This window comes from Melospiza georgiana, chromosome 7 (assembly GCF_028018845.1).
Source record: "Melospiza georgiana isolate bMelGeo1 chromosome 7, bMelGeo1.pri, whole genome shotgun sequence".
In the NCBI taxonomy this organism is placed as follows: Eukaryota; Metazoa; Chordata; class Aves; order Passeriformes; family Passerellidae; genus Melospiza; species Melospiza georgiana.
The window spans coordinates 18,070,916-18,097,359 of record NC_080436.1 but is presented as its reverse complement, the minus strand read 5'-3'; the positions used below and the strand labels follow the sequence as shown (position 1 = coordinate 18,097,359).

At 34.5% G+C, this 26,444-nt stretch overlaps 1 protein-coding gene across 2 annotated transcripts in view; it reads right to left on the bottom strand.

The window, feature by feature from the left end:
• The window catches only part of CCDC141 (coiled-coil domain containing 141), a 54,327-nt gene that overhangs the window by 14,609 nt on the left and 13,274 nt on the right, over positions 1 to 26,444 (bottom strand). For both annotated transcript variants that reach the window (XM_058028089.1, XM_058028090.1), the window contains exons 6-21: positions 25,179 to 25,298; positions 20,518 to 20,712; positions 19,761 to 19,933; positions 18,834 to 18,975; positions 16,461 to 16,580; positions 15,055 to 15,246; positions 14,026 to 14,202; positions 12,377 to 12,556; positions 11,469 to 11,594; positions 10,692 to 10,880; positions 10,242 to 10,421; positions 9,292 to 9,441; positions 3,901 to 4,041; positions 2,864 to 3,058; positions 1,748 to 1,931; positions 409 to 518 (exon numbers count right to left, since the gene is read on the bottom strand). In XM_058028089.1, the coding sequence (XP_057884072.1) occupies positions 409 to 518; positions 1,748 to 1,931; positions 2,864 to 3,058; positions 3,901 to 4,041; positions 9,292 to 9,441; positions 10,242 to 10,421; positions 10,692 to 10,880; positions 11,469 to 11,594; positions 12,377 to 12,556; positions 14,026 to 14,202; positions 15,055 to 15,246; positions 16,461 to 16,580; positions 18,834 to 18,975; positions 19,761 to 19,933; positions 20,518 to 20,712; positions 25,179 to 25,298 (2,574 nt within the window). The remainder of the gene's footprint in view (positions 1 to 408; positions 519 to 1,747; positions 1,932 to 2,863; positions 3,059 to 3,900; positions 4,042 to 9,291; positions 9,442 to 10,241; positions 10,422 to 10,691; positions 10,881 to 11,468; positions 11,595 to 12,376; positions 12,557 to 14,025; positions 14,203 to 15,054; positions 15,247 to 16,460; positions 16,581 to 18,833; positions 18,976 to 19,760; positions 19,934 to 20,517; positions 20,713 to 25,178; positions 25,299 to 26,444) is intronic.

The window sequence follows — 26,444 nt, the reverse complement described above, 5'->3', positions numbered from 1 at the left end:
AAGTAACACTGTCATATGAAAAAAAAGAGAACTAACAACAGTTTCAGAAAAGATATCAGGATTGCAGGTAAACAGTTCTAGGGAGGAAAGAAACATTTGTGAGTGTCTATAATAAAATTTTTTTAAAAGGTGGAAGGGGAAGAATGTGGTATAAGTATAAAACATAGAAACAGAAATCTGGACAACCATAGTGTATTTTATGAGGACTTGGTAAACCCTTCAAAACCTGTCATGGAATCTTCCACAGATTTCAAAGAACATAATAGTGACACAAGATAAAGAAAGCCAAAAGAAGTAATTCCTGCTACCATAGATGATCCTCACTAAAAGCACTGATTCAGACCAAGATTTACCAAGCATGATAAATTGACACAGATGCAATACATTCTCCAGTTTAAAGCACCATACCTTTATCTCCTTAAGTTCTCTCAGAGACCTGCACAACCCATCAACGGAATTCATGATTTCTTCATACTTTAATACAGTTTTTTCTACATACTTCTTTCCTTCTTCAATCCCTACAAAGGCAAAACAGCAGGAAAGTACAGCAGAATGCCTCAAACAGACCTGCAAAAGTCCGTGTAATTTGTTACCCCAAGGGACTACAATAAACACATTTTTCTGTGTTTTGTTTTGCTGGAGGAATTCTGTCATTCACAGTAATGTGCTTTCCCAGCTCGTACTATCTTACTTGAGATAAGTCCTCATAGTTTCTGCAAGTCTTCTCTCTGGTTAGTAATACTGCTTTAAAAGATGCTGACCTCATAAAGTGTCCCCTGAACTCATTGCTACATTATACAACTAGGAAGCACTTAGATCCCTGTTATAAGAAATACGAAACAAAGGCAGGATGAAGAAGCTTTTTCCCATGTAATGACTTAAAGGACACTCAGCAACTTCTTTCTCCTACTTTTCCTAATCAGCTGTTGTCAAAAATCTGTTCTGTCATCTCCTTTGCTGCAGATAGAAATGCTTAAAATATTGAGAAGGCTTAAAAAGAGAGAGAAGAAAAAAAGTTACCTGTGCTCTCTAAATATTCTTTCCACTAAATAAAGAGGAATTTTAAAGCCCAGTTTGCTGAAATTTTTAAACTTTACTACATGAATTGATAGGCTACACAAAATCCCTGTACATTTGGATTATCACCTTATCTTTGGAAAAATTAACTTTAAAAAGCATATAAAAAATTACAGGTAGGGAAAAAAAGCAAAATACAAAATTTTTTGACTTTCAATTTTTTTTGGTCAACAATGTTCCAAATCAACACAATTGCAAATACAGTATCTAAATAGCAGTCTACATTATTTGCTGATAAAAATTTGACAATCAAATCCTACCAGTTATTTATGGTCATAATGTAAAAAATTAATTCAGCACTGATGTATATCATTATAATATCTTCTGGCTTCAAGGACTTGCCTGTTATGAGAGAGCTTAAGCCATGAAATCTTAACTCAAAGCTCATGAATATTGCAAGGACATTTTCATTTCAAGGTGAACTCAGGCTGTATACAGAAAACCAAGTAAATACCAGACTGAATGAGTACTTTCATATCTTTACTTTTTGTAAATATTTGTTCTGAAATCCTCTGAAATCCTTCACCTCTTCCAATCAATACTTTAAAAAATTTCTTTTTTTTTTAATTCATCTATTTTCATCTTAAATGAACAAATCTAGGAGTCTGCTTAATTCCACCCCAAGTTACTGCATTTTGTCCCCACAATACATTACCAGATATCTCCTTACCATATAACCGTCTAGCAAGGTCCATAATCTGTTGAATTTTTTCTTCTTGTTCAGGCACTGCAGGTTCAATAAACTTATTGAATTGCTTGTAGAGAGTCTCTATCGCTTCTCTTGTTTTGCATTCTGTAGAGTAGTTGCCAACTCTAATCACTGTTGCGCTCACATCTTCAAACCAAAATTGACACTGAGGGATAAAAAAACTGCATTATAATGAATTACTATGAATGAATCTGCAGTTCAAACTGTTGAAGAATAGACTGGATTATTCTTACACTTTCCTTAATCAGTGGCATACGGTGTATCTTAAATATTCTGACTTAAATTTAACCTGAAAACCATTTGTTCATTACTAATGATGCTTCAAGCATTAATGGCTGTTAAATTTTCATTAAGTACTATGCCCACGCTCATCTTACAGGCATGGTGAGGTTATTATTTAATGGTTCTGAAAAAACATGTTTTATTTCTGATCTCCTTCCACCTTGTATATCAATTGGCTAATTTCAAAAACTTCCTGTTATGGCCTCAGTTATAGCTGTGTAAGGGCAGAAGGGTTCTTTAAATTTGGCATTCAAGCAGACAGGGTTTTTGGTCTCAGCAAGCATTAAATTCACCAGAAATCTTTCTACTGACAAGAATGGGCTTTAGAACATACCCATAATAAACATCTTTGGTTAACAATACTCAGAACAGAACACAATCTGGTGTTCATTTAGAATCACCAGTATTGCATCATTACAGGAAGTGACAAAAAAAATCACCATTTCTAGCCACTGTTGAAATCAGCATTTAGGACTGTGTCTATTTGCTGAAAGAAAAGTTTTGAGTAAAAGGTGATACTTTACACTCAGTTAAAAAAAATTTTTAAAAAAAGGCAGTCTTAAATTTTAGCTTTAGGAAATAATTTATTTCTTTTGAGTAAGTGGAGAGTTTGAAAATGTAAATATTCAACAAATATTAACAAATTCTTTGGCTAATGGTATTTGTAAGAACACACTGATGAGGTCACTGGACACTGAACACATCTCTTAAACAAAACTTTAGTGTTGCAATTTTATCTGTCCCTGTCCTGGATCATTATTACAGCCACAGTGGGGATGTCAGGTTTACTAGTACCTCTTTCATCATCTGCTGCAGATGCTCCATGAGATCCAGATTTTGCTTGTAATCTTCCACAACCATACTAAAATCATTCAGCTGTTTTTGTAAGTCACTGATTGCACCCAAGAGAACTTGAACTTTAGCCTTAGGTTCATTTGCAAAAGGATCAATGACTTTCTTCTCTAAATTATCCATCCTCTTTTTAAGAATCTGTTTAAAAGAGAGATAGCAATGTTAAATACCAACAAAATGTTTCTGTTTTTAGAAATTTGATATAAAAAAGCAGGGGAAAACATACAAACATACTTCTTGTCCTATGTTTTAAAAACTACAAGCTGCTTTTTCAAAAATCAAAGGAACCTGGAGGGCCTTTGCAAAGCTGATTAAAATTATATAAATTGATAGAAATTATATAAATGATTTTATATAATTGATAAAAATTATATAAATTATATTTATTAAAGGTATAATTGATCTAGCTTTTTTCAGCTTAAAAATAAACAAATATCTGCAGTAATAAGACATGGTCATGCACAATTTGCAACTAAAAAGGCCATTGAAGGAAAAGTTTCTGGTGAATGCAAAAAGTGGGTGAGGCTATCAGGGTCCTAAGGTGCAAAGGATCATGATCAACTCCAGGCAATGAATACAGCCAAAGGCTCTGGGGAAAAAAGTTCATCTTTTACATGATGAAATCAGAAAGACAAGAGAGTAGCTTGATGTATGACATGATAATTTTGGGTTCCTTTAAGTAGAAGAAAGGCTAGGTCACACAATAGATGCAAGAAAAATAAAAGATTAAACAGAAAAATAATGGTGATTAAAGGAGTGAAGTCAAGAATTAACATCATTTCACAGAAGTAAATGGCAGAATAACAGGAATTGAATAGTGAAAAATGTCTCAGTCAATGACAGACAGGGAGGATATAATGAGAAAGGTAAGAGGGAAGTGCACAATAAATTTTGTGATGCCCTAATTTCCTGTGATGTGTTTGGCATAGGCCAAGTAATTGAACTGGTGAAGCCTTTACTAAGCCTGGATTTTCTGTTACCTGTAGCTTCTCTGCATATGTATCAACTTGCTGAATCTGTACTTTAAGTACTTTCATATTTCGAGCTTTTTCAGTTTTCTTCGTATAGTTAAACTTCAGATTGTTGAATTTCTTTTTGAGATCCTTAAATGATTCTCTGAGCTGCAACAGTGTAAACATATTTGTTAGTTAAAAAAAAAGTCAGCACCCATCAATTAAAGTTTTTCAAGAGCTGTTTAATGGACAATTTAAACACTGAAAATTTAATGCAGAGGTTAGTAATACTATGCCATCTCAAAGCATCCTTAAGTTGTCAGAATTTCTTTACAGTAATGGAAACTCATAATCTTGCTAAATCAGTGGTTTTTCATTCTGAATGAAAAGTGTTTACAGAATAACTGAGGCAAAAATGTATTGGAACAAGGAATGAGACTATTGCTCAGACAATGTATGAAAAAATCCTGTCCAGGAGCTTCCACTGCTTTTAATTTAAAGTAGATGCCCTTCATATACTTTAGTTCATTTAGTAGAAATGGTAGCCAAATGTCCCATTTCTGATCCCTTTTTCAAAAGTCCTGCTTCTGAAAAGAAGTTATCCGTGGGCTTAATTTTATACACTGTGAAAATCCAAACATCTTAGTACAATTACAGCATACAAAGAGAAGCACATCTCTTTGCAGGATCAAGATGAAGGCTGTAGGACCAGCTGACTGTCAAACAACTGTGCTCTGAGTATGGCAGCAGGGAGATCCTGCCTAACAGATACAGAAAGCCTCACCTAGCTACTGCTAGATGTACTGGGTGAGGATACTTCTGCCAGTCAGCACTGACTTGTGCAACAAGCCCAACACCAGGGAAAATTATTCTTATAATAATATAAATTAAAATGAACTAGTAGGTCCAGTTATGAAGTGTCACTGCCTTTCAAGACTTTTCAGATGAACTCATACCAGCTACATACTATTAAATCTAGTTATATTAAATTTATTCTAAGCCTCTTTTTTAATTAGATGGAATATAGCTACATTTTCTTTAATCTACAGAAAAAAATCGAAGTGCCAGAATGATAGGAACTACACTGATGAAGCTCTAGAAAGCTGCAATTCCATTTACACACATAGAGATCAGGCGAATTGCCAATTTACCAGAAAGAGTTTGATATGTATCAAAAAGAAGAGCCATCTATGATGAACAGAATTTTAAGCCCAGTGTTTATTTACCATGGAAACTAACTATAGTATACGGTTGTTATATTCTTTATTTTTGTTTGAGTGACAATTATGTTTCCTTTAATATTGTCTTACAAGTAGGCCTTTAATAAACCATGTTATTTTTTTCATTAAAAACTTTATATAAATAAGTATATCAAAACTGTTTAGATAAACCATTTTTAAAGGCCTATGAAATTTTAAGCATAGTTTTCCTAATATTTTTCTCTGCAAGCTATGCAACTTGCAATTTTATTTACAGCTTTAAAAACTCCTTTCAGCTATTACTGTTACATTTAAATTTCTTTAAGCAAGAGATTCAAGAATCAGACTGTTATATAACCTGCTTTAAATCAGTGATATTTTAATTACCTTGCAATTCTCTGATCAAATTTTCAAATTATATGTAATTAATTAATAAATTTTGAAATAAAAGAATATTAAAATTACCAAAATATTGATTTTAAGAATTTCAGGTCCTATAGATAGATAATATTTTGCTTTCAGGATAATGTATAATAATAATAATAATAAATAAATTATGTAAAAGTATGTTTATTTGAAGCCATTGATATGAAGAAATGCGGAAATTCTATTGCTTTATGATCTGTTACTCCAGACACACAAATGAAATTAGTGTTAACAAGTTCAGGTCATATCCACAATTGGATATCTAAATATGTATTTGAGGCTTTTTTAATATTAAAAAATTCTACAGACTTCACCCTGCACCCTCTCCTCCTTCATGCCAAAGAATCCAGGGAGTAACGAAGGCTTATTTTGCAGCCACTGTTATTGGAACAGCTAACAATCATTATTATTATTATATACTAATGTTAATCCATCAAGGGATATATTTTTCATTTTCATTTAATCTAGTGGGATGTTGCCACATTATTTCAGCAGTGTATAAACAGATGGTGCTCCCTGAGTGTAATGGAAAGGAAGGGAATTCTATCACTGGCCCTGTGATCTCCAATTAGTTTAAGCTCTTTATCCCGCCTAAGTATGCAGAAGAATAAAGTCTATCTAAAAGCCCTCTGTTAATATAACCACTTCTGCAGAACAATACTTTTTTATTCAGAAAACAAGAATCTTATTTGCTGCTTCAAGTTTGTGGGAAAGAAAAGATGAACAAGAGTTTATTTTAGTTTGTTTCACTGGCTTGTGCACATATAGAATAGCAGTGATAATTTATAAGGCCAGAGGCTCTCCTCATAGCAGTATGTGAAATTAGATCTCCTTGTTTCAGATATGATGGCTTGTGTGTCAAAGGTCTGCAGCTGCTGTCACTCTTCTCTTTTAGCCTCAGTGGAAAAATCAGATTCAGCTCTGATTTGTGCATCTAACTGCATTTGCACTGCTCCTGTTATCATCAGCAATTGTACCAAGGGCAGTGCAGGGCTTCCAGTTTTTAGAAATCCAAACGTGTATCAGTTTTGCAAGATTAAATGAGAAATACTGAAGGGACTATGCATCCAAATATGCTTCAGTGAGTGCAGCCCACTGCTTTAATGGAACTTTGTACCTTTGACTATTGTGTCATAGTCTTTAGTCAAGCAGCTGTTCCTAACTATAGTTGCCCTGTCATGGGTGAAGAATGGTAGTGGAGGAGAGGGGTTTAAGTACCAGTTGTTTCAATTTATCACAGGACCACAAAATAAATGGAAAAATCAAGTTATAAAATGTTTTAAACATTTTTGTTAACAGTGCCATTCCAGTAAATGCTTTGATTGCTGTCTGAGCCACTCTAGAAGAAATTTCAATGTTAATCCCTCACCTTTCCCTTTCTATTCATGTACAAAACTTTTTATGGCATCAATAATCAAAACACCCCAAGAAGCAGGTTGCTGAAAACAGATTTTTCAGTCACAAAGATTAAAAAACAGTAAAACAAAAAAGGCGGAAAAAATCTGTTCAAGTCATTAATGACTACTTGATTCCTGGGGCAACAATCAGAATAAATTACAAGGTGAGAAATGAAGGTACATAGGAAGGTCCTACTGACCTGAGAATAAAGATAGCTCATTACCATTTATGGTTAAAACCATATTTCCACTCATATCTTTCCCTAAGCATGCAAATAACGATATGGTGAAAAAGAAATGAGATGACTGGGAAGAGCTATGAACCTGCATCAGGGTCTGTTGCTCTTTGGTGGACAAGTTTTACATGGACATGCATAAATGTTATTTTTAAAGTGATCACCTAAAGCGAAGGCTTTTTCATTGCAAAAGCTACCATGGGTGATTAACAGTGTCACTCAGAATCCCCTGAACAGATCCAGTCCAGCATTCCTATATCCACTATATCAGTGTACCCAAGGCTGAGCTCACAAATGACTGCAGTGCACCACAGTGGAGGTGCAGCTCTTCAGAGGCTGCTACCCAAACTACCTTGTGAAAGAAGAAGCCCCAGCTGGCAAATACAGATCCCAAAGATGAGCTTTCCTCATCCTTCCCAAAGATGTTGAGGTTATATACACTTATTTTTGCCTTTTCGAATTTTTTTTAATTAGAGAAGGCACCGAAAAGGCATGCATTTCACTCTTGTCTCCTCCAAGGCTATTTAAATCCTGTGCTATATATTCTTGTCTATAAATTTCAGTATTTGTTTCCTCATTTCTTATAGAAGCACCAATACCTTACAAACACAGGGAACTTGTTACGACCTCTAAGGATCTCTTCAAACACCACTTAGTCCTAAGCCCTAATTCACAGGCTGTATTTACACGCTTAAATAAATCACATCAAAAATAAATTAGTGTAAGTATTTACAGCAGAATCCCAAATATTTTCAGTCAGCTTTAAAGTTTGCTCTGTAAACTGGTAAATCACTACTAAATTATCTGGTTGGCTGTTTACTATGTGACAGCCATGAACAGCTGCTGCTTGCTGCTGGCACATGAAATATTTGTTTGCTTAGACACAGTAGATAGTAAATAAATTGTTCGTTTAGACAAGTCTAGCAATATTCATACTAGCATACTAGCAATATTCAATTCCTGATGAAAAAATTGGCAGAATTTAATATACTGAAGGTAATACTCATAAATATTATTCTTGAAGTTGCCAGGTGTCTGATTTCTTGATCCCTAAACAGAATTAGTTAGAAATACTTAATGAAAATAAAAAAAAAAAAAAAAGAAGAAAATGGCAGTGTCTTAATGCATATACAGGCATATTAGCCAAATATCTGTTTAGGAAATACATTCATCTTCTATAATAAAAAAAAAAACCTAAAGAAAAAGGTATCCACATGCCAAATTAGTATATTTCAGTTAGTTTATGCACAAGATTTAATTAGATTTGGGGATAACAGATTTTAACTTAACCAATAAGAATCTGTAACCTTCAGTGTCCTGTATTTTTATTACATATGCTTCATCCTACAGGAAACATGAATGTGAAAATCCTTCCAGCTCACAATCTCTCTTCTGTACTTCATGGATGCAAGGAAGTAGAAAATGAGTACAATCTACAGAACATCAAGTATAGAGCCCATCAGCCTCTTATCTTAATGTATCAGTCAGGGAAAGTTAGTTCTTTGAAATACTTTTTCCTAAATTATTTTTTTAGAGACATTTAATGAATGTAGCTTTCTAATTTGTGAATTCATTTGTGTCTGGCCTACCAAGATGTAATGTTGATAGTCATATTACCTGAGTAATTATTCCTAACCTAAATTCCATAATACTAATTCTAATCTCTTGGGCCAATGAACATTTCCTTTGCTCCTAGCAGTTTTTCAAGTGTATCTTTTGTTTCTGAAAAAAACGTTAGTACTAGATTATTCTGAACTTTTCATAGAAACACTGGAAGTTATTTTCAATGACCTGACAACCGCAATATGTACAAATTCTACATTTGTTTGAAATTTTAGCTTCACAAGAAAAAGTTATAAAGACTTGTGTTTCAGATGAAGCTGAGCCGAAAGCTAAAGAAAATGTAGCTGCTCTATTTCCAGTCCTCTTGGTGCAGTGAAAGCATTTTACTGCCAGCCCAACAGCTTGATAGAATCCTGAACAGCAGAGCCATGAACCAGAGATTACTGTTGCTGCTGTGTAGATCCAAAGTTGCTGCTAAAATGAAAGTCTGTTTTTCTGTATACATATGAAGCTTTTAGGGGAATGGTAAACAGTAATATTATAGATCACAACAGCTCTTTAACAGTCACTCAATGAGTTGGGATTAATCTCATTTACCTCATTTATATCCTCTTGAGTGGTGCAGTGTTGAAAATACCGTGACAGTTCTTCCTCATACTTTTCAGCTCTGGAGCTCCAGTTTATGCTATCACACTCAAATCTAGCAAGTTCTTGCTTCAGATTCTTTACAGAAACATTCAAGCAATTCTAATGAGGAAAGAGAGAAACAAATTTATCAGTCAGTCGCAGGAAATGTATTGATTTAACCAATCTAAAATGAAAATCATTGAGGCAGAGCATGCAAAGCCAGCCGCAATGGCTAGAGTAAACTATTGAACCTCCACTGCAAGGAGAGCAAGGACATAGCAGTTTCAGTCACTGGTAGTCTGGGGAGTAGTTTTGGGTCAAAGTTAAATATTGTGTCTTCTCTGAGCAAAGAGGGAGTGACCCCTCCAGTCGTTTGCCAGCTGGAGAATAGCTCCTTTCTGCCATCCATCAGTTTATGGCGTCTGAAGAGCTGACTGCCAATATAAATGATCTAGCCAAATCATAAGGAAAGTATTGCTTTCTTAGTAAGTGACTGAATTCAGGGAAATGAAAATTCTTCCCTGAATTCCTTTCCAAAATGATATCCACTCTGTCATGCAAATCAGTCTTGAATCCATTGATAAGGTAACACTGTTACTACATTTTCTCTTTTGCTCTTATGTTATCCTTTCTTTACAGGAGAATAAATCTACAAAACAACCTTTTCAAAATAGCAGGATTGTAATATAGAGATTCAAGAAATTGCCATCAGGGCCTTGAACTTCACAAAACATACTAAAGTAAATTATGGCTTGGTTTTTTTTTTCCAAATAATGATATTTTAAGATTAACTTCCCTAAGGCTCTCTCTATTTTTCTCAGAGTAGTAATACATATTTGCACAACTAAAATTTAGCCAGATGAGTTCAATAATCTTTCATATTTATCTTTGATTTCATAAATCATTCTGCTTATACTCACAGGCTGCTGTACTGCAGACAAGATATCCACTCCCTGAGTAATAAGTAGAGTATATAGCTGTCTAATATGTGCATGTTTCTCCTGAGAATTCACAAGGTAGGCTTTAGCCTGGTGCACATTTTCAGGGTCCCCATATATTGCAGGAATATCCAGTTCTCCTAATTTTGACAGACATTCCAGCTGAAATATACAAAAAACAAAAATCAGTGTCTGTTTAAAATAACTTAATTTTTTTTCCTTACCCTTGAGTTTAAGTAATTAAAATTGGTTTCATGTCTGAGTTTTCAATTCAACCAATTCATGCAATTTTAGATCCAAGATTTTAATTCTGATCACCAGGCTGATTTATCTTTTTTCTCTGGTGAAAATGAAAGAAAAGTAACAGGAAACAAAACCAAAGAAAGTTTAACTACAATGGGAAGAATGTATGTTTTAAAATGTTATACTCACTTCTTTTTTAATGTAATGAAATTTGACTGTCTTGCTGAAAATCTCATCGTATTCTATCATTGCATCCTTTACTGCTTGGTGGAAATGAATAAGCTCACTTATTCTCTCAGAATTCTCTTTCACAGGAAATCCTTTCTGGCTTGGTAATTCCAATAATTTGATCAGGTACTCAAGCTCAGCATTCAGTTGCTAACAAAAATCAGAGAAGTTAATGTGCACAAACACTGCAATTTTTCCTTTACATTTGATGAAATAACCACCTAACAGTGGTAAATTGCCTTGGGGAGAAGTCAATGCCCTGCCCTTTAAAACACTACATTCTGTACTTTTTGGTAGGCACAAATCTCAGCTGTCACCCAGCTTTGCATGAAAACAAGTCAAACATAATTAAAGGGTAATGGCAGAGTGAACTGCTCAAACCCAGAGACAGTATTCACACAGAAGGTAGAAAGGCCACTATGATTTACCTCAGCCTCTGACCTGCTCTAAATTCAAAAGCTTGGAGCTGATGCTCTCCTCGTACTTCACCACCCCAGTGCTTGTGTGTCCCTTGAATACACAACTAACACAGCACAAGACATTCTCTGAACACTGAAGGCAAAATCTCTTTGCCCCTGCATTATAAACACACGCAAACACTTCCTCCTGGAAAACCATTGTAAAATATAAAACACTTCAAACCCAGACAGAGTGTCTGGCGTCAATGAGGATGTGGATCTTCATGGGACCAAAAAGACATTTTGATGTACTATTCACCCCACTAGCTTGATTTCTCACCTCATAGTGTGGTTTCATTTGGTTCAGCTTTTTCTGTAGTTCCAAAACAATTAAAAGGTCACTTCCAAGGTCAACTGGTACTGCAAGCTGGAGGGCCTCTTGAAGAATCTCTAATCCACGGGTAGTCTAAAAGAGAATCAAGAAGTTGAGCACTTCTAACTGCAATAAATAAAAAAAAAAACCCTAAATTTAAAGTCAAAGCTAAATTTGTAACAAAACCTTCCTCAAACCAGGCGCCCAAATGCTGTCAGTAAAGTCTCTCAGTTGCAAACCTTCTGAGTGACAAGGGTGATAAGATATCTTTAGGGCAGCATGAAAAAGCGACTCAGACGCCAGGACTGCAGGACCACAGACACAGGATTTCTGAGATAACAGATGGGCTGGTGTGCTGCTGAGTTGCACTAGAGATACAGCAGCTACAAGCCTAACTGGTGTTTCTGGTTCTGCTACCAGCCCAGCTAGTGTTTCTTTTGAAACACTGTACACTCTCCCTGTGCCAAGAAGGTTTCAATCCTCTTTCTGCGTGAACCTGGTCAGACTTCAGTTTAGTAACAGTTAGGACACAGTTTGGTTTAGCAGCTCTTCAGTCTCAAAAAAATGATGCTTTTAAAAAGAATTAAAAAATCACTGCTGGTAAAGCATTGATTAAACTCCATTAAAACTTAGAATTGGAAATGGACACTTAGACTTCTGGATTTGAGGTAGGGAAAAAAAAAATCTAAAACATTTCATGGTTCCTGCTGACTGACTGACATAACAGAGAACAGACTATGAACAAGAATCATATTTTACTGATCATCACTCTTTATAAATAATACCTATAATAGTTGATGAGAGAGCCACAGACAAGCTAATAACAATCTAGAAATATTTGCCACAGTTGCTTTCTTGCTAGCTATTTTACTTACGATTTTTAGTTGTTCTTTAAATATCTGGCATTGTTGCTTGATGGGTTTTATTTGAGTAATTTTAAAATTCCAGATTGCCCAAAGATCGGTCAGCTCCTTCCTTTCTTTATTCAGGTTAATAATGATATCTTCTGTTACTTTTATTGATTTTTCTACTTCTAATATTAACCTCTCATTTACCTGGCAAATAAACAGACACACTTTTGCCACACATATTTTTGTAATATACAATTGAAACCTCATAATTTTAAATAAAGCTTAATAAAACCTCAATTATCCTAGTGTAACTTTAAAAAATGTATACCCTTAAATACACTTTTCCTTTAATATTGTCTAGAAATAGGCACAGATTTACAGAATTTTTAAAGTGACAACATATATAAAGCTGGAGTTTAAAGCATAGAACAGGTCAGTAATGACTGAATTATTGCCATCTGATGTCTGTTTCACACTCAGACAGAATAAAAGATTTTCTGACTAAACAGAACCACCCAAAGTTACCTTTTGGAGAACAAATAGCAACTAGAAAACAAAGTAGGTGAAGAAAAGACCACCCCTTTGTGTTGATAAACGAAGCAGCACTGAAGCACAGGAGGGTTAAATTGTTTAGTATTTGAATATTTGATATTTTTACCTCTTTTCAGTAGAACCTCTATGAGAAATATCAGAAAACTGGGTAATGCCATTTTCCCATTTACTTTTTTTTTTTTTTCTAAGAGAAGTTGTTTTCTGTAAATTACTAGTATGATCCATATCTTCCAGTTATTTAAAAGTTGCAATCTGGGAATATTGTAGGAACAGAGTAGTAGAAAATATGTGACAACACATATCCAGGTGTTTAGGGAGGTAATGTCTGAAGATGTGAGAAGGTTTTAAGTGACTTTGCCATTACTGTGACTGTCTTTCCTTCGCTTGGCAGCACCGAGCAGGGACACACCCTGCAGCCAGACTAACAGCCTGAGCACCTTCCCTCCCTCAGCTGGCTTTTCCAATTCACCTGTAACCTGCTGTAGTTTACCAACACCACCTCCCCCTTCACAGCTTAATGTCTAACTGCTCCCTAGCGTGTCCTATAAAAGCAGAAAGAACAGCTGGGTATTCAGGCTGACCTCATTAATTTGGATTACTTGAGGAGGTGTAGCTTAGGGAATGATTGCACAGCTCCAACAATCGCATCATGAAGTGCTGTTGGAAAATTAAACAGGGATGCCTAGGCAGTGTAGCTGTTGGACAGAATGTAAAGACACTGGGAAAGACTGTTTGCAAGGAAGTAGCTCCAACATCCATTTCTTTAGGAGAATCCATGCACTCAGTCAGTAAAGACTCCCTCCCTCTTAGTGGAAGTAAAATGAACTTAATATTGTGCTTGAACATATGTTGCTTTCCAACATGAAACAAATAGATAGGACCATGTATTACATTTTTATGCATGGACTGGGTCAGTAAGGGCTCTGTCATTGCTAGCCACAAAACTTTTTATTTTACCATAAGCACTCAAATACCTTCTTCTGAAAGTATATATCAGCAGTATATATTAGCCCCTTTAAAACTTGGTACACAATCCATTAGGCATAGAACTAGGACGGGATACATCACAGGCAAGTATAAAATATTCAAAATGGTTTATCAGATCATACTCACATACTCACCACATGTACTAAATTAAGAAAACAGCAACCCATATTTTCAGTGGAAAAAGTCTTCTTTATAGTATTTTGCCACTGAGTATTGGCTGACTCTATTTCAATCTTACTTTCAGTCTCTCTGCTTGTTGGTAGGGGTTTTGAATTATAGAATTCCTTCAGATTTTTAATATCGTCATTCACCTATAGAAATGAATAACAAAAAACAAACCAAAACTTGAGGTGCTATAATCAGAAGTTACAGAGATATGATAAATTTGAATAGTCCCCTCTGAATCTTAATTTTAAGATCTATGAGTCCCTAAAATATTTACAAACACCAAATAATAAAATAGTTTTGAATAACTTGCCAACCAGTAGATGGCCAACAGACAGATGGCAGCAATTAGCTCAATTTCTATCACACATTCTTACATGGATTTTATTTACCAGTATATCAATGCACTGATTTTCACTGATCTGCTTAATATGAAGTAACTGAAGTTAGCAATAATCAGAAGATGCAATACAATATTTTTTGTAGTTTATCATGCCATAAATAAATCCTATGGCTAATTTTATCTGACAGGTTCCATTCCATCCTCAATTTCTTTCTAAATATTAAAGAACAGCTACCATATTGTAGAATCTTAAAATGGAATCCAAATCAAAATGAAAATTAACTGTCCTGGACACCATTAGCACAGCTAGCAAAATTATTTTGGTATTGAATTGATCATGATTTGAGCTAGAGCTGGTTTTTATTTCATTTTTTAATACAATCATATGAATTATCATGTCAGTGGAAGTAGTGTAAGACAGCAATAAAGATCCCGATGAACACATCAGGACATTTTCAAAAGTTATACGAAGCAAATCAGGAAATTTGATATTCAGAATACCTATATGGAAGCATTTTTAGCATGTATATAATGAGAGTGCACATATGCAGAGGAGGAAAATCTAAATCAATTACAATCCTTCCTACAATGGATGGAAATTTTTCAATTGTAAGATTTTTACAGTCTAGTCAGAGAATAAATAAGTAATCCATACCTCTACAGCTGACTGTAAAAAGGCCACATAAGTTTCTAGAATTTCTAGCTTTGAACCAATATTTTTTTCAATTTTTTTCAGCTCTTTATTCAGAAAGTCAGCTCTGCTAGAAAAAGCCGCCACCTGCTCAGGTTCCAACTCTTCCATATTTTTGATGATTCCCTCAGCTGCTTTCAGTTCACATGAAGTTTCCTTTGAAGGTAAAAGCATAGAAAAAAACGTATAATGACTGGAAAGGACTTGTGAATATTGATATTACATTGTTAATTTTCATTAGGATTGCTTTTTTATGTATAATTTAATTACTTGTTTGAAGAAGAGCTCAAAATGGAAACTAAATCACAGAAATATCAATTTCTTTCCTAAAATCATAGGTGTAGTTATTGAAATAGCTATTTTGAAATCTAGGATATTACAGTTTCCAGAAGGAATAGTTAGAAGAGGTGTATAGTTATAAGAGTATATTCATTTATATATCTGTCAGGGCAAAGTATACACTGCAGCAAACAAAAGTAACACCTTGACATGCAAAATTTGGCAGAAAAGACACTTAAAACTATTATAAAGTCTTGAGGAACAAAAATATGCTCTTGCTTATCTGCTGAGGTTTTAATATTTTTACAATGTGCTCTCCAGAATTGTTTTAAAGTGAATTTTATTTCCACAGGTACCGTACAGATCCATCCCTTGGACCCCATAAGCTGTTGTCTGCTGCAAAAAAGAGCTCTGCTGGAGAAATGGAATTTTAAGTACTGAAAATACATAGGATACTCCTAAAATACACTCTGCCATGTTGTTCAGCTTAGGCTGAAATATGCACCTATGACAAGGGTATGGAAGAGATTCAAGTGGTTTTAACCCCCTTCCAGATAGGGCAGGGCTGCTATGGGAGTGGGAAAGGCCCTGGATGTGACTTAAAAATAACCTCACGTGTGACAGAGTTGAGTGCTGCAGGGCTCTCATCAGATGGCTGCACTCCCAACATGACCATTGGGGCTCTTTACAGCCCCCTTCATAGCTTCTCTAAATGGAGACTACTTGTTTCTTTTTGCCAGTTCATCCCTTATCTTTGGCACAATAAACCACAAGAAGGTTTTTCTCTGACTCTGGCTGTCTAGACAATTATTAAACCTGGTGCCTCATGTAGGAGTAGCAATCCACATTTGAAGAGTCTTTCTATTGAGAGTTGGTACGAGGATCCTGCAAATCACACAGTGAGATAGAGACAGTGAAGCAAAACAGTGATTTAATGACTGTAATGTTATCTTTTTGTTCATTAACTATAGTTTTAAAACAAAGTTCTATTTTCTTTACAAGAAACTCTCAGCCTCTAACCTTATTTAGAATTACATACAGGAAGCATTTGTTTCTGAAAGCACTTAACATTATTGAAAGGTTTTTTTTACCTTTGTTTGTTTAGCCAGTTCAAGGTGCTTGTTCAAAACTCTTTCTGATTCACACAAATACGAGCCAATCTCCATTCCAACTGCGAGCATCGGGGCAAGCTTTTTAATTGATTGCGACACCTTTATTTGAAAGTATTATTCACATGGTTAATTTATATAAGTAGACTTCATAAACCAGTATAAAATATCACTTTATATAGAAAAAAAAATGAGGTAACACTTTTCTGTTGGTGCGTAGGTTATGTTTCTAGGCATAACGTCGTGGTTTAAACCCAAATGACAACTGTGCCACACAGCTGCTCACACACACTCCTCAACCCCAAATGGTTGGGATGGAGAGAAGAAATTAAGAAAAGGTGGAACTTTAATATAATGTATACTCAGAGAAATATAGGAATTACAATATAAAAGAAGACAACTCTACTATTTCTTCAACAGGCATGATCAAAAACCCTTCTTGTTTGCTCTCATTTTACTGACAGTGCCTTCCTTTACCCTAAATATCTGAGACTTGTGATTTCAATATGACACAACTGCATTATAATCTTGCTATTATAGCCCTGGCAGAAATACTTTGATTCTGTTCCAGGATTTTTCCAGAAAGTACATTTAAAGCTTCTCTGACAGGGCAAGAGACCTATTTTTGTGCAGGTACATGTACAGAATTCCCTTCCACTGTCACTAAGATATTATGTATGCACTATAATAACAAAACAGATTATGAAGAGGACAGGAAGATGACACCAGACACAACACGCTTGGTTATTATTAGACATGTGAATTTACATTTAACATTTTTCTTAAGAACTGGCAGCTTATTGAGGTTCCAACTTTATTATATGAGGCTGAAGCACAATTGAATTTGGCACCAGATTCCTTGGGATACTTTGCTTTAGAGAGTGGGTATTAAAAGTGAATTGCTTGGTAGCAATATAGCAATAAGCACTCTTCACTGCAATGACGCAATATTCTCTAATGCAAGGCTGAGAACAAAGTGATTAGAACACGGCACACTGAAACCTTATGTTCAAATTAAGGTTTATATTTTAAGAAAAAGTTACCTTCATAATTTAACTTGTAGGTTAAGATTCACAACATGATAGTGATATCATTTCTACACACATAAATGATCTGGAAGAGGGCCAATTTGTAGCAAATTAAATTCACATGTGATTGATAATGGTTCATTATAATCATCATGCAAATAGAAAATATCAGATTGCAGACTTAATTATTCAGTCATTAAATTTGATTTACTTTTCTCATCTATGCTCTTGGTTTCCTTCATATGAACCTTGCTAAAAGACTATATTTTTTTAATTTGTATTTATACATGGAAACTTATTTAGGAGCTATTTGTCTATTCCATCTTTGACAAGTCATTTAAAAGGTCTGTATTACTATATGACATTCAACCATTTAAAGAGGGCTGTCATGTCCTTGATGCATCAATACCTTAATTAACAAAAGGAATTTTTATAGTGAATAGAATTCAGTCTCCTTCAGATTTACTGAAAATTTGCTGTGGTTCAATCACCATGCTTATTAAACCTCAATTTTTGCCACACTTTCATTTTTATCTTCAGCCGCATAAAACAAAAGACAGAAGCAGTATATGAAACCTACTTACGGGTCACAGGACTGATTGCTCACTTCTTTTCCAAAAGAACAAATTATAATTGTTCATTATCCAAGCAAATCCATGCTTAATTGAACATCACTGGTAAAATGTTCTTTTGGAAATGGCTCTTTTTTTTCAGAACAGCTTTTGGTTCCTTTGTGTTGATAAGAGCATTCAGCATTTTAAGTACAACTGTGGTCTCTCTAAAAAACTTATTATTTGATTCAACTTCAATATTCACTATAGTTAAATTATGGAAATACAATGGACTATTCATGAATGCCCTAAGAAGATGTGCTACAATGATGATGATAACCATCACAAAGATGATCAGAATGCTGGAGCACCTCTCCTATGGTGACAGCCTGAGAGACTGCAGTTGTTCAGCCTGGAGAGCAGGAGACTTTGGGAAGACTTTATAGGAAACACCTGCAGTACCTAAAGGGGCCTATAAGAAAGCTCAAGGGTGACTTGGAGGGACAGAACAAGGGAAAATGGCTTCAAACTTAAACAAGGCAAGTCTAGATTAGATACATGGAAGAAATTCATCACTATGGGTGACAAGACACTGGCACGGGTTGCCCAGGGAAGCTGTGGCTGCCTGTCCCTAGAAGCAATCCAAGGCCAGGCTGGATGGGGCTTTGGGCCACATGGTCTACAGGAAGGTGTCCTTGCCTATGGCAAATGGGTTGGAATGAGATGTTCTTTAAGGTCCCTTTCAACCCAAACCATTCTATGAATCTATGATGTACCTTACTCAGATGATCTTCAAGTGAGGCAATCCATTGTTGTTTCTTCAAAGTAAATTCTTCATAATCTGGACATTGGCCGTTTAATTGATCTACTTTTTTTTGAACATATTCCATCATTTTTTGAATTCCTGCCACCCAAGAGCTAAAATAGAAAAGTAGAACTGTCATTTATTTATCTTTTTTTTGCTCCACATAGAGGATTATTATGATTTACAATTATTACTGATTCTGTTGATTTGTATGATGAGTAACTTACGAATTTTATACTGTTATTCTTAAAAGAAAAATAACCAAGAAAAATATTAAAATTAATCCAAATAAAATAATAATTAGTAAAACACAGAAATGAAATTTCCAAACAAATAATTTGTCACCAGTGCCTAAGGTAGATTCACAAGACAGATACATTAATCACAAGACTGATTCACTGAGAAATAGCTCATTTCCCTTTTCACTCTAGCTACACTATCTAAAACTAAAATGACAAATAGAAGAGCTTAATAGAGGAAATATATGGCATGCCAGTTCTACCCTAAAAGGAATGTTTTCTTTGGACTCAAATATTTCAGTGCTTTTTACAGTAGCTGAAAAAAGAATGTCATATCTAAATCAACCTCTCCTTAAGGGTGTAGTTTTAATAGGAGAAAAACCCCCCACCAATTTACAAAACAGTGGCATGCATTATAACTTAAACCATAATATCAGGGAAACAATTCAGAACCTGAATACTTGAGGCATTCCTCTTTATATTGCAAAGAAGACACCTCATACAATTAAGAACTGAAGTTTTAATATTTACCCCCACTCCCTACCCATCAAGTTATTCCTTACTTAAATTTATATCCATCATAAGAAATTTTGTAAAACTGACATGTTCAAAATAAGTTTTTTCATTACTTTAGCTTCATCAGAAACTTATGTTAATACCTGTGAGAATCTGCTTTGTTAACTAAAGTTCGTCCCTTCTGCATGGTAGTTGCTGTACAATCTTTAATTGCTTCCTGCAATTCCTTATACTTCAGTGTCAATATAGGTAAATGAAAGCCTTCTGAAATAGAGATTTTATGGTAATTCTCAATACTTTCAAGACCATCAAGTACCTGAAGAGAAAAAGAAAAGCATATTTTATCAATATTTCTGTTGTTGGAACTATCCTTGGAAATTATCTTGTTTTAAAGCTTCTGCAAATGATATCAAAAAAATATACCTGAAAAAAATACAAGAAGACTGTTTGGTCTTTAGACACCCTAAAATATAAACTTTTAAAAGTAGTCTTCTAACTACTTGAAAGATTTTTGGAAAAAAAGGTTGCATTATTAATAATATTGATTATAATTAGCTCCTCTGGAGACCACTGCAAGAATAGGCATTATTTCTGGTGGCCCCAGAAAACAAACTTAAAGCCCAATTCTTGGCAAAAAATATTTACCAAATACCTTATTTTGAAACCAAGTGCTCAATATACTTAAAGGAAATTAAAAAAGAGAATACATTTTTGAATGGATTTGCCATTCTGGATAGAAGTTTGAGGCAAAAATTCATATGAAAAGGGTAACTGGATGTGTAATTTCCCACTTCAAATTGCTTAGCCTACTGTTTGCATAATCCCACGTCCACCAGCCTTCAAGAGCACACTAATAGTTTCGTTGCCAGGTTATTATTACACACTTGGCTTCTCACCTACCTTGCCAGCAGCATGAAAAAAGTCATTGGCCTCTTGCAGAAGGGCTTTCCTTTCTTCCATATGGAAGCACACTTCTTCTTGCAGCAGAGAGATTTTCTGATTTGAAAGCTTTAGATGTTCTTTTTCTGTATAGTCCTCTGAAAGCAAGATCCTAAATGCTTCACCTTCCAATTGTTCCACAGTGTAATTCCATTCCTAGTGGGAAAAATTCCACTTTAGTCAATTGCACATAGTAAAATAATATACTGCGTGGTAATAATATAAGCATTGGAAAATGAGTACTGTTATAGGCATGAAAGATATCATTATTTAATGCAGTTTTTCTGCTAGGAGGGGCTTCCCAGAAAATCATGGTTTTAGTTTCCAGCAATGGCATTCTACATTCTCTGACAGTTTCACAGGCATGAGCAGCATTACTAAAGTGTCTGCTGGGAAAAATGGTCAGGATAACAAAGACAAGAAACCTCCTGGTAAGACCACACTCTCATGGCAAACAGCCCTTCAGCCCACCTCTTTAATCAAGAAGAAATTAAAATATTGCCTAGATAACAGCAGCTTGCAGTGAGAGAGTTGCTGCTAAGAGATGTCTGGTTATCTCTTCAATCAAATGACCCTCCCTTACAGCAGGTTGTGCCATCATCCTTGGCATTCTCCATTGCACAGTTTCCCTGATTTCCTACGCAAAATCTTAAGTCCACTCAAAAAATATTCTCCTAGATCATGAATGTTTCTAGTGGCAGTGAGAATTATAAAAATTATAAGAAAAATAAAAATTCATAAGAAAATGAATCAACTTACAGTGAAATTATTCCATGTAAGAGTATTTCATTGTAACAAAATTAATAAAATTGTTTGGTACAAGATGCTCAACAGCAGCTTTTAGGTGTTCTAAAAGCAGATATTAAACACTGCCTTGTTTATATTGAGGCAAGGCTCTTTAAGTTTTCACACAAGATCAAAAACCCAATTTATAATAGTAATTTATATTTTAAAACGTTCCACAAATATTGCAACCTTGCACATTCTCTGAGGGTATTAAATTTGGTTAGACTCATTTGCTATCCTGTTTAAACATTCCTCAAACTTGGTTAAATTTTCTATAAAACAGCTAGCGACAACTTCATTTTCAGCTTTCTATTTATAAGGAAATATTTCTACACAATATATATTTCTAATATTTCTATATAAAAAGCTTAGGCTTTCCATCAACAGGACATAAAAAATCAGGGAAAAAAAATCTTAGTTAGCTTCTTCTGTTCTTCAGACCTCAACATGCTAAATTCATGACAATCTGCCAGTCAGCACTAACATATTTCTTACTAATTTCCCTTGAAAGGAACACACAGCCTACTCTTACATTGACTTTCCAATTTACCAGGAGATGCTTGTGAATTGCTCTGACATATTAAAGACATGTTGAATGTGCCTCCTTAGCTCTTGTCACTATTCTTTTCCTCACACTAATAAGTCTTAAAAGCTTGTTTTCACTATTCCATTTGGCAAGGAAAATTAGTCCTTTCTAGGTTCTTTGATTAAACAGGTATTTTTCAAGAGTGTTAAAACTGATGAATTAAAAATATTGTAGCTTTAATTAAAAGTCTTCAAGATTTTCTGCCTTCTAAAATATTCAGCACAAGTCTGGGGGGAAAATGCAGAAATATCTAAAAATTTATCTTGTTATTAAACAATTATTGTGGGATAAATTGACTTTTCTTGTCCATACAATAAAACTTTTGGACTTTGAATCAAAACCTGAGAAGCTGTATAAAAGTTTTTTCACTGTAATGTTCTAAGCTTAAGCTTAGAAAACTTTGAAGCACATTTGACTTCAAATCACGATCCATATATTAGATAAAGCAGCATTTAAAACATAAGTCAATTAAACATAAAGTATGCATTTTTTTCAGAACGTGTGATAAATTACCTTATTCTCTCATATGCAAAAATGTCCACAACTGAACTTTTTCTGAGCCCCAAATCTGCATGTCATTGGTTCATTGCGTACATCAGCACATTGATAATTGAGTCCTTGTGAATATTCAAAAGGCTTTCACCTTCAGGAACTACATTGCAGTATAACTATCAATATAATCATACTATATTATTATAATCAAATAACAAAAGAAGTAGTGGGCACTAACAAAACCGCAAGGGATTGTGAGCTGCAATGACCATTACCATATGATGTGTCTTTTGACCAACTCACATTGTTCAGTCAATGGCTGTAGCAGTGTATTTAACAGTGAGTTGATAAAATCAACTAGCAGAAGGAACAAAAATAATTCAGTCTGTCAGCCCCCAGAAAATTGCTGAGATATGTTAAAAATTATTTGGCCACAAAGTGGTGCTAGCAGTTCTTCTTTACCATGTCGAGCACCTCCAAACTGCATAGAAATGAAACAGCAAGCAGGTAACCAGTGCCAGCACACCCTTATTGGAACATGAGCTCCTAAATGTGCTTTTCTCTCAAATCTTGGGGTGGGGGGAGCTGGGAAAGTCCCTGCAGGAATGGGGGCAGGAGATTCTTTTGAAGTCTGCGAGGGTTGAGGGCTTTTTTCCCCTGTTATGATTTCTTGGGTTTGTTTTTGGTCTTGATTATTTTAAGAACTAGTGATAATGTTTTTTATGGGTTTTACCACTTAGCAAGGTGAAATTCAACATAAGACACCAGCTTGAGAAAATAATAATAATAATATGGAATCATTCTCCTTTCTCCTCTCAGCCCAGTCCCATAAATTAGATGCTGGGCCTGTAAAGCCCTCTTAGGCTGGCCTCTGAACAATTTAAGAAACCATTTATCTTGCTCAACCTAACACAACAATACATGTAAATAAACACTTTGTGTGAAACAGTTCAGACATTGGAAATTTCCACTTTAAAAAAATTCCCATTTTTCAACATGAAACTTGCTCTGCATATCTACAACACAAAACATTTTGCTCTGAGCTACAGCACACATATGAAACATTACTTGAAAAGATTTATTTGTGCTACTTTGGAACAGGTACCTCCTTTATTCTGTTTTCAACATCTGCAGTTCAGTGCTGCAAAAACCAATGCCTATAACTCATAGCTTTCTCAAAGCATATAGTTTCAACCTGGCCACTCTTCTGCACATCATAAGCAAAACCAACATGCTCAGTACTATTCCCTTCAAGAATTTAATTTCCCTCTGCTAGAACATGCTGGTAGTAAGAAATGCAGAAGGCTTGAAGATAAGATGCTTGAAATCATAATTCACATGGATGCATAACAAAAATGTTTAATGCTAAACATTTTAAAATTACCTCATTAAAAAGGGCAATTAATTAAAAATTATATGAATTATCTAGTACATAATACGGGAGAAGAATTTTTAGGTGGAATTGCAATAAATGTTATTATTATAAGTTATTTCCTAGATACTCAACCATGAAAAATATTATTATACAAAATGAAAATGCATATTGTTTTCCTTTCTGCCCTTACACCCTAATTTCTAATTCAGATAGCAAATTACAAGAATAGCCTGTGGAAACGAAATGTAGGAAGATTAATGATTATTTGGTTAGAATTCAGCTGTGCTTCAGAACACCTGTTGTTGTGTCTCTCTCTCTGAAAACACTGCAGAGTGTACTCATTTACTGGTTTATCTGTTTTCCTTGTGTCAAAGGTCTGTTCAGAAGTACATATCTTTAGATGCTCATCTTCCCTTAAAAAAATTATTTTTTGACATGATGCTCGGAGAAGCATTAGAAATATAGAAATACTATTGTATTGTGTTTACATGACAGCCTTGAGGCAGTTACCTGTTAATTCTGCAAACAGGCAAACATGTGACATTTAACTACAAAGCTTACAAGGAAACAGATCTGTGAACAATCAGAAGCCTCTTACTATCAACACAATAATCCTTTAAAAGACATTTAGTTCTATTGGAATAGTTTGTGGATGAAAAGGCCTCCTTGGTCATCTGGGTTATCCAAATTCAATTGCATGAGTGGGAAATAGTCCTGACCCGGCAACAGCACTTACCTTATTACGGCACTATTCAGTTACCTGAAAAAGGTTCTCAGTATAGGCAATTTATTTCATACTAAGGTTACTTCTTACAGCAACATTTTCTTTAATCTCATCTTGTTTTTATGAGTGGCAGTAATAGATTTATTCTCTGGAAAACTGAAAACTATGAAAGTAGCATTTTCAATTACTCTTAATCACAAGAACTAAATGGACAAATACCTCTTCCAATCATGTACTCAGTTCACTGACTATTAATTATGGTAGAAATGGCTGGGGTTTTGTCCTTTATGAACATTAAAATTTGTGAAAATTCTAATAAAATTTCTTTTCTTTGTTTTTCATCACAGGATTTTACATGTAAATGACCAGCGTGGAACTTGATCACTAAATTGAAAAACCTACAAAACAACATCAAGGATTATTCTTCTTATAACTTATGGGTAGCTTTTAATGTTTTAAATGAAAAAAAAAAATCTGAGGAGCATGGAGGCCCTGCATTAAAAGAAGTAAAATTACTAAAATAATTTAGACATATAGAGATATAAATCTCATGTACATTAGAAAATGTCTACTCCTATACATGATTGTTCAATGCCCAAGTTCATGTTTTGTTACACATTTTTAAAGTTGCTTCACAAACCAATTATGGTATTTCTTACTTTCACTTTGACTTCCATTTCTTCAAGCTCCTGAAGTAACTCTTCATTTTCCAACAGTGATGAGCCTAAGTTTTGCTTCTGAAAGTAATCTCTGATGTTTTGCTTATACCAAGATGTTACCTAATCAAATATTAAAAGGAAATCAGTGAGAAGGTTGAGAAGTTATTGTCCATTTTTAAAAATATGTACATGGCAGTTTAATTAAAAAAAAAAAAAAGCCTCACATTTTCATTCCTTTCATTTTTATTCCTAATGTTCATGCTTCTATTTAAATGCTTACATTTGTTTTGTAACAAATGCAGAAGGGAAGGACTAATACCTAAGTAAGCACATAGTGGATATATATGACAAAAAATGTATTCATCAAGCATGACCAGATTGTAAATTAACACAGTAAAAGAAGAATCGGGTTATAGCCATGCATAGAATAAATGCATGGGTTTTGATACCATAAAGATATTGTACATTCTCCCTTGACATAGAGTTTTGCATACAGTAAAATACTACAAATCTGAGTACTTCTGACCTAATAGAACCTCACCATCCCTGGCTTGAAAAACTCAGTAAAGATAATGGGATACTGTTGCGTAGAATAATCTGATGTAGATTTATAGATTTATTACATCTTACAAACCTCTTCAGCAAGTATGTGCAGCAAACATATGCAGTATATAATTAAGTCTTCTAAATTCCATAGAATTACTTGCATTTATATCTGCTTGATTCATTGTAGGTACCTCTCAATTTCTTTGCAAACAACACATGGCAAGAATTCCTGAGTGAAGCTCCACATGTTAAAATAGTATTTGCAATTAGTTATTGGTATCAGGAACACTTCCTCCAATATTTCCAGTCTGGAAAATTACCACTATACTTAGATCATAGTCAGCATACTAAGAATTTCTGTACTCTAGGTACTACAGATTTTAATAGCCCACTAGAGATTTTTTTGTTGTTATTGTTTTATCTGCTTATGTAGAATCATGCTATTTTTAATAAATTTAAGCAATTATATAAAATGAAAAAAATCTTTAAAATATTTTGGAAGTATTTTCAGTTACACATAAAAAATGTCACATTGAGTCCAAGATACCTAGGGAAATAAGGAAATTATTTTAATACCAAGCCTTCATTTCTTGAGTATATCCTCCAGATGTGTACTTACTGACTGAAACATTTTTCCTGGAAGCACGTTTTCACAGAATATTTACTATGGGCTCATCAAAAAACAAATAAATGGAGTGGACAATAAAACTGTGCTAAAAG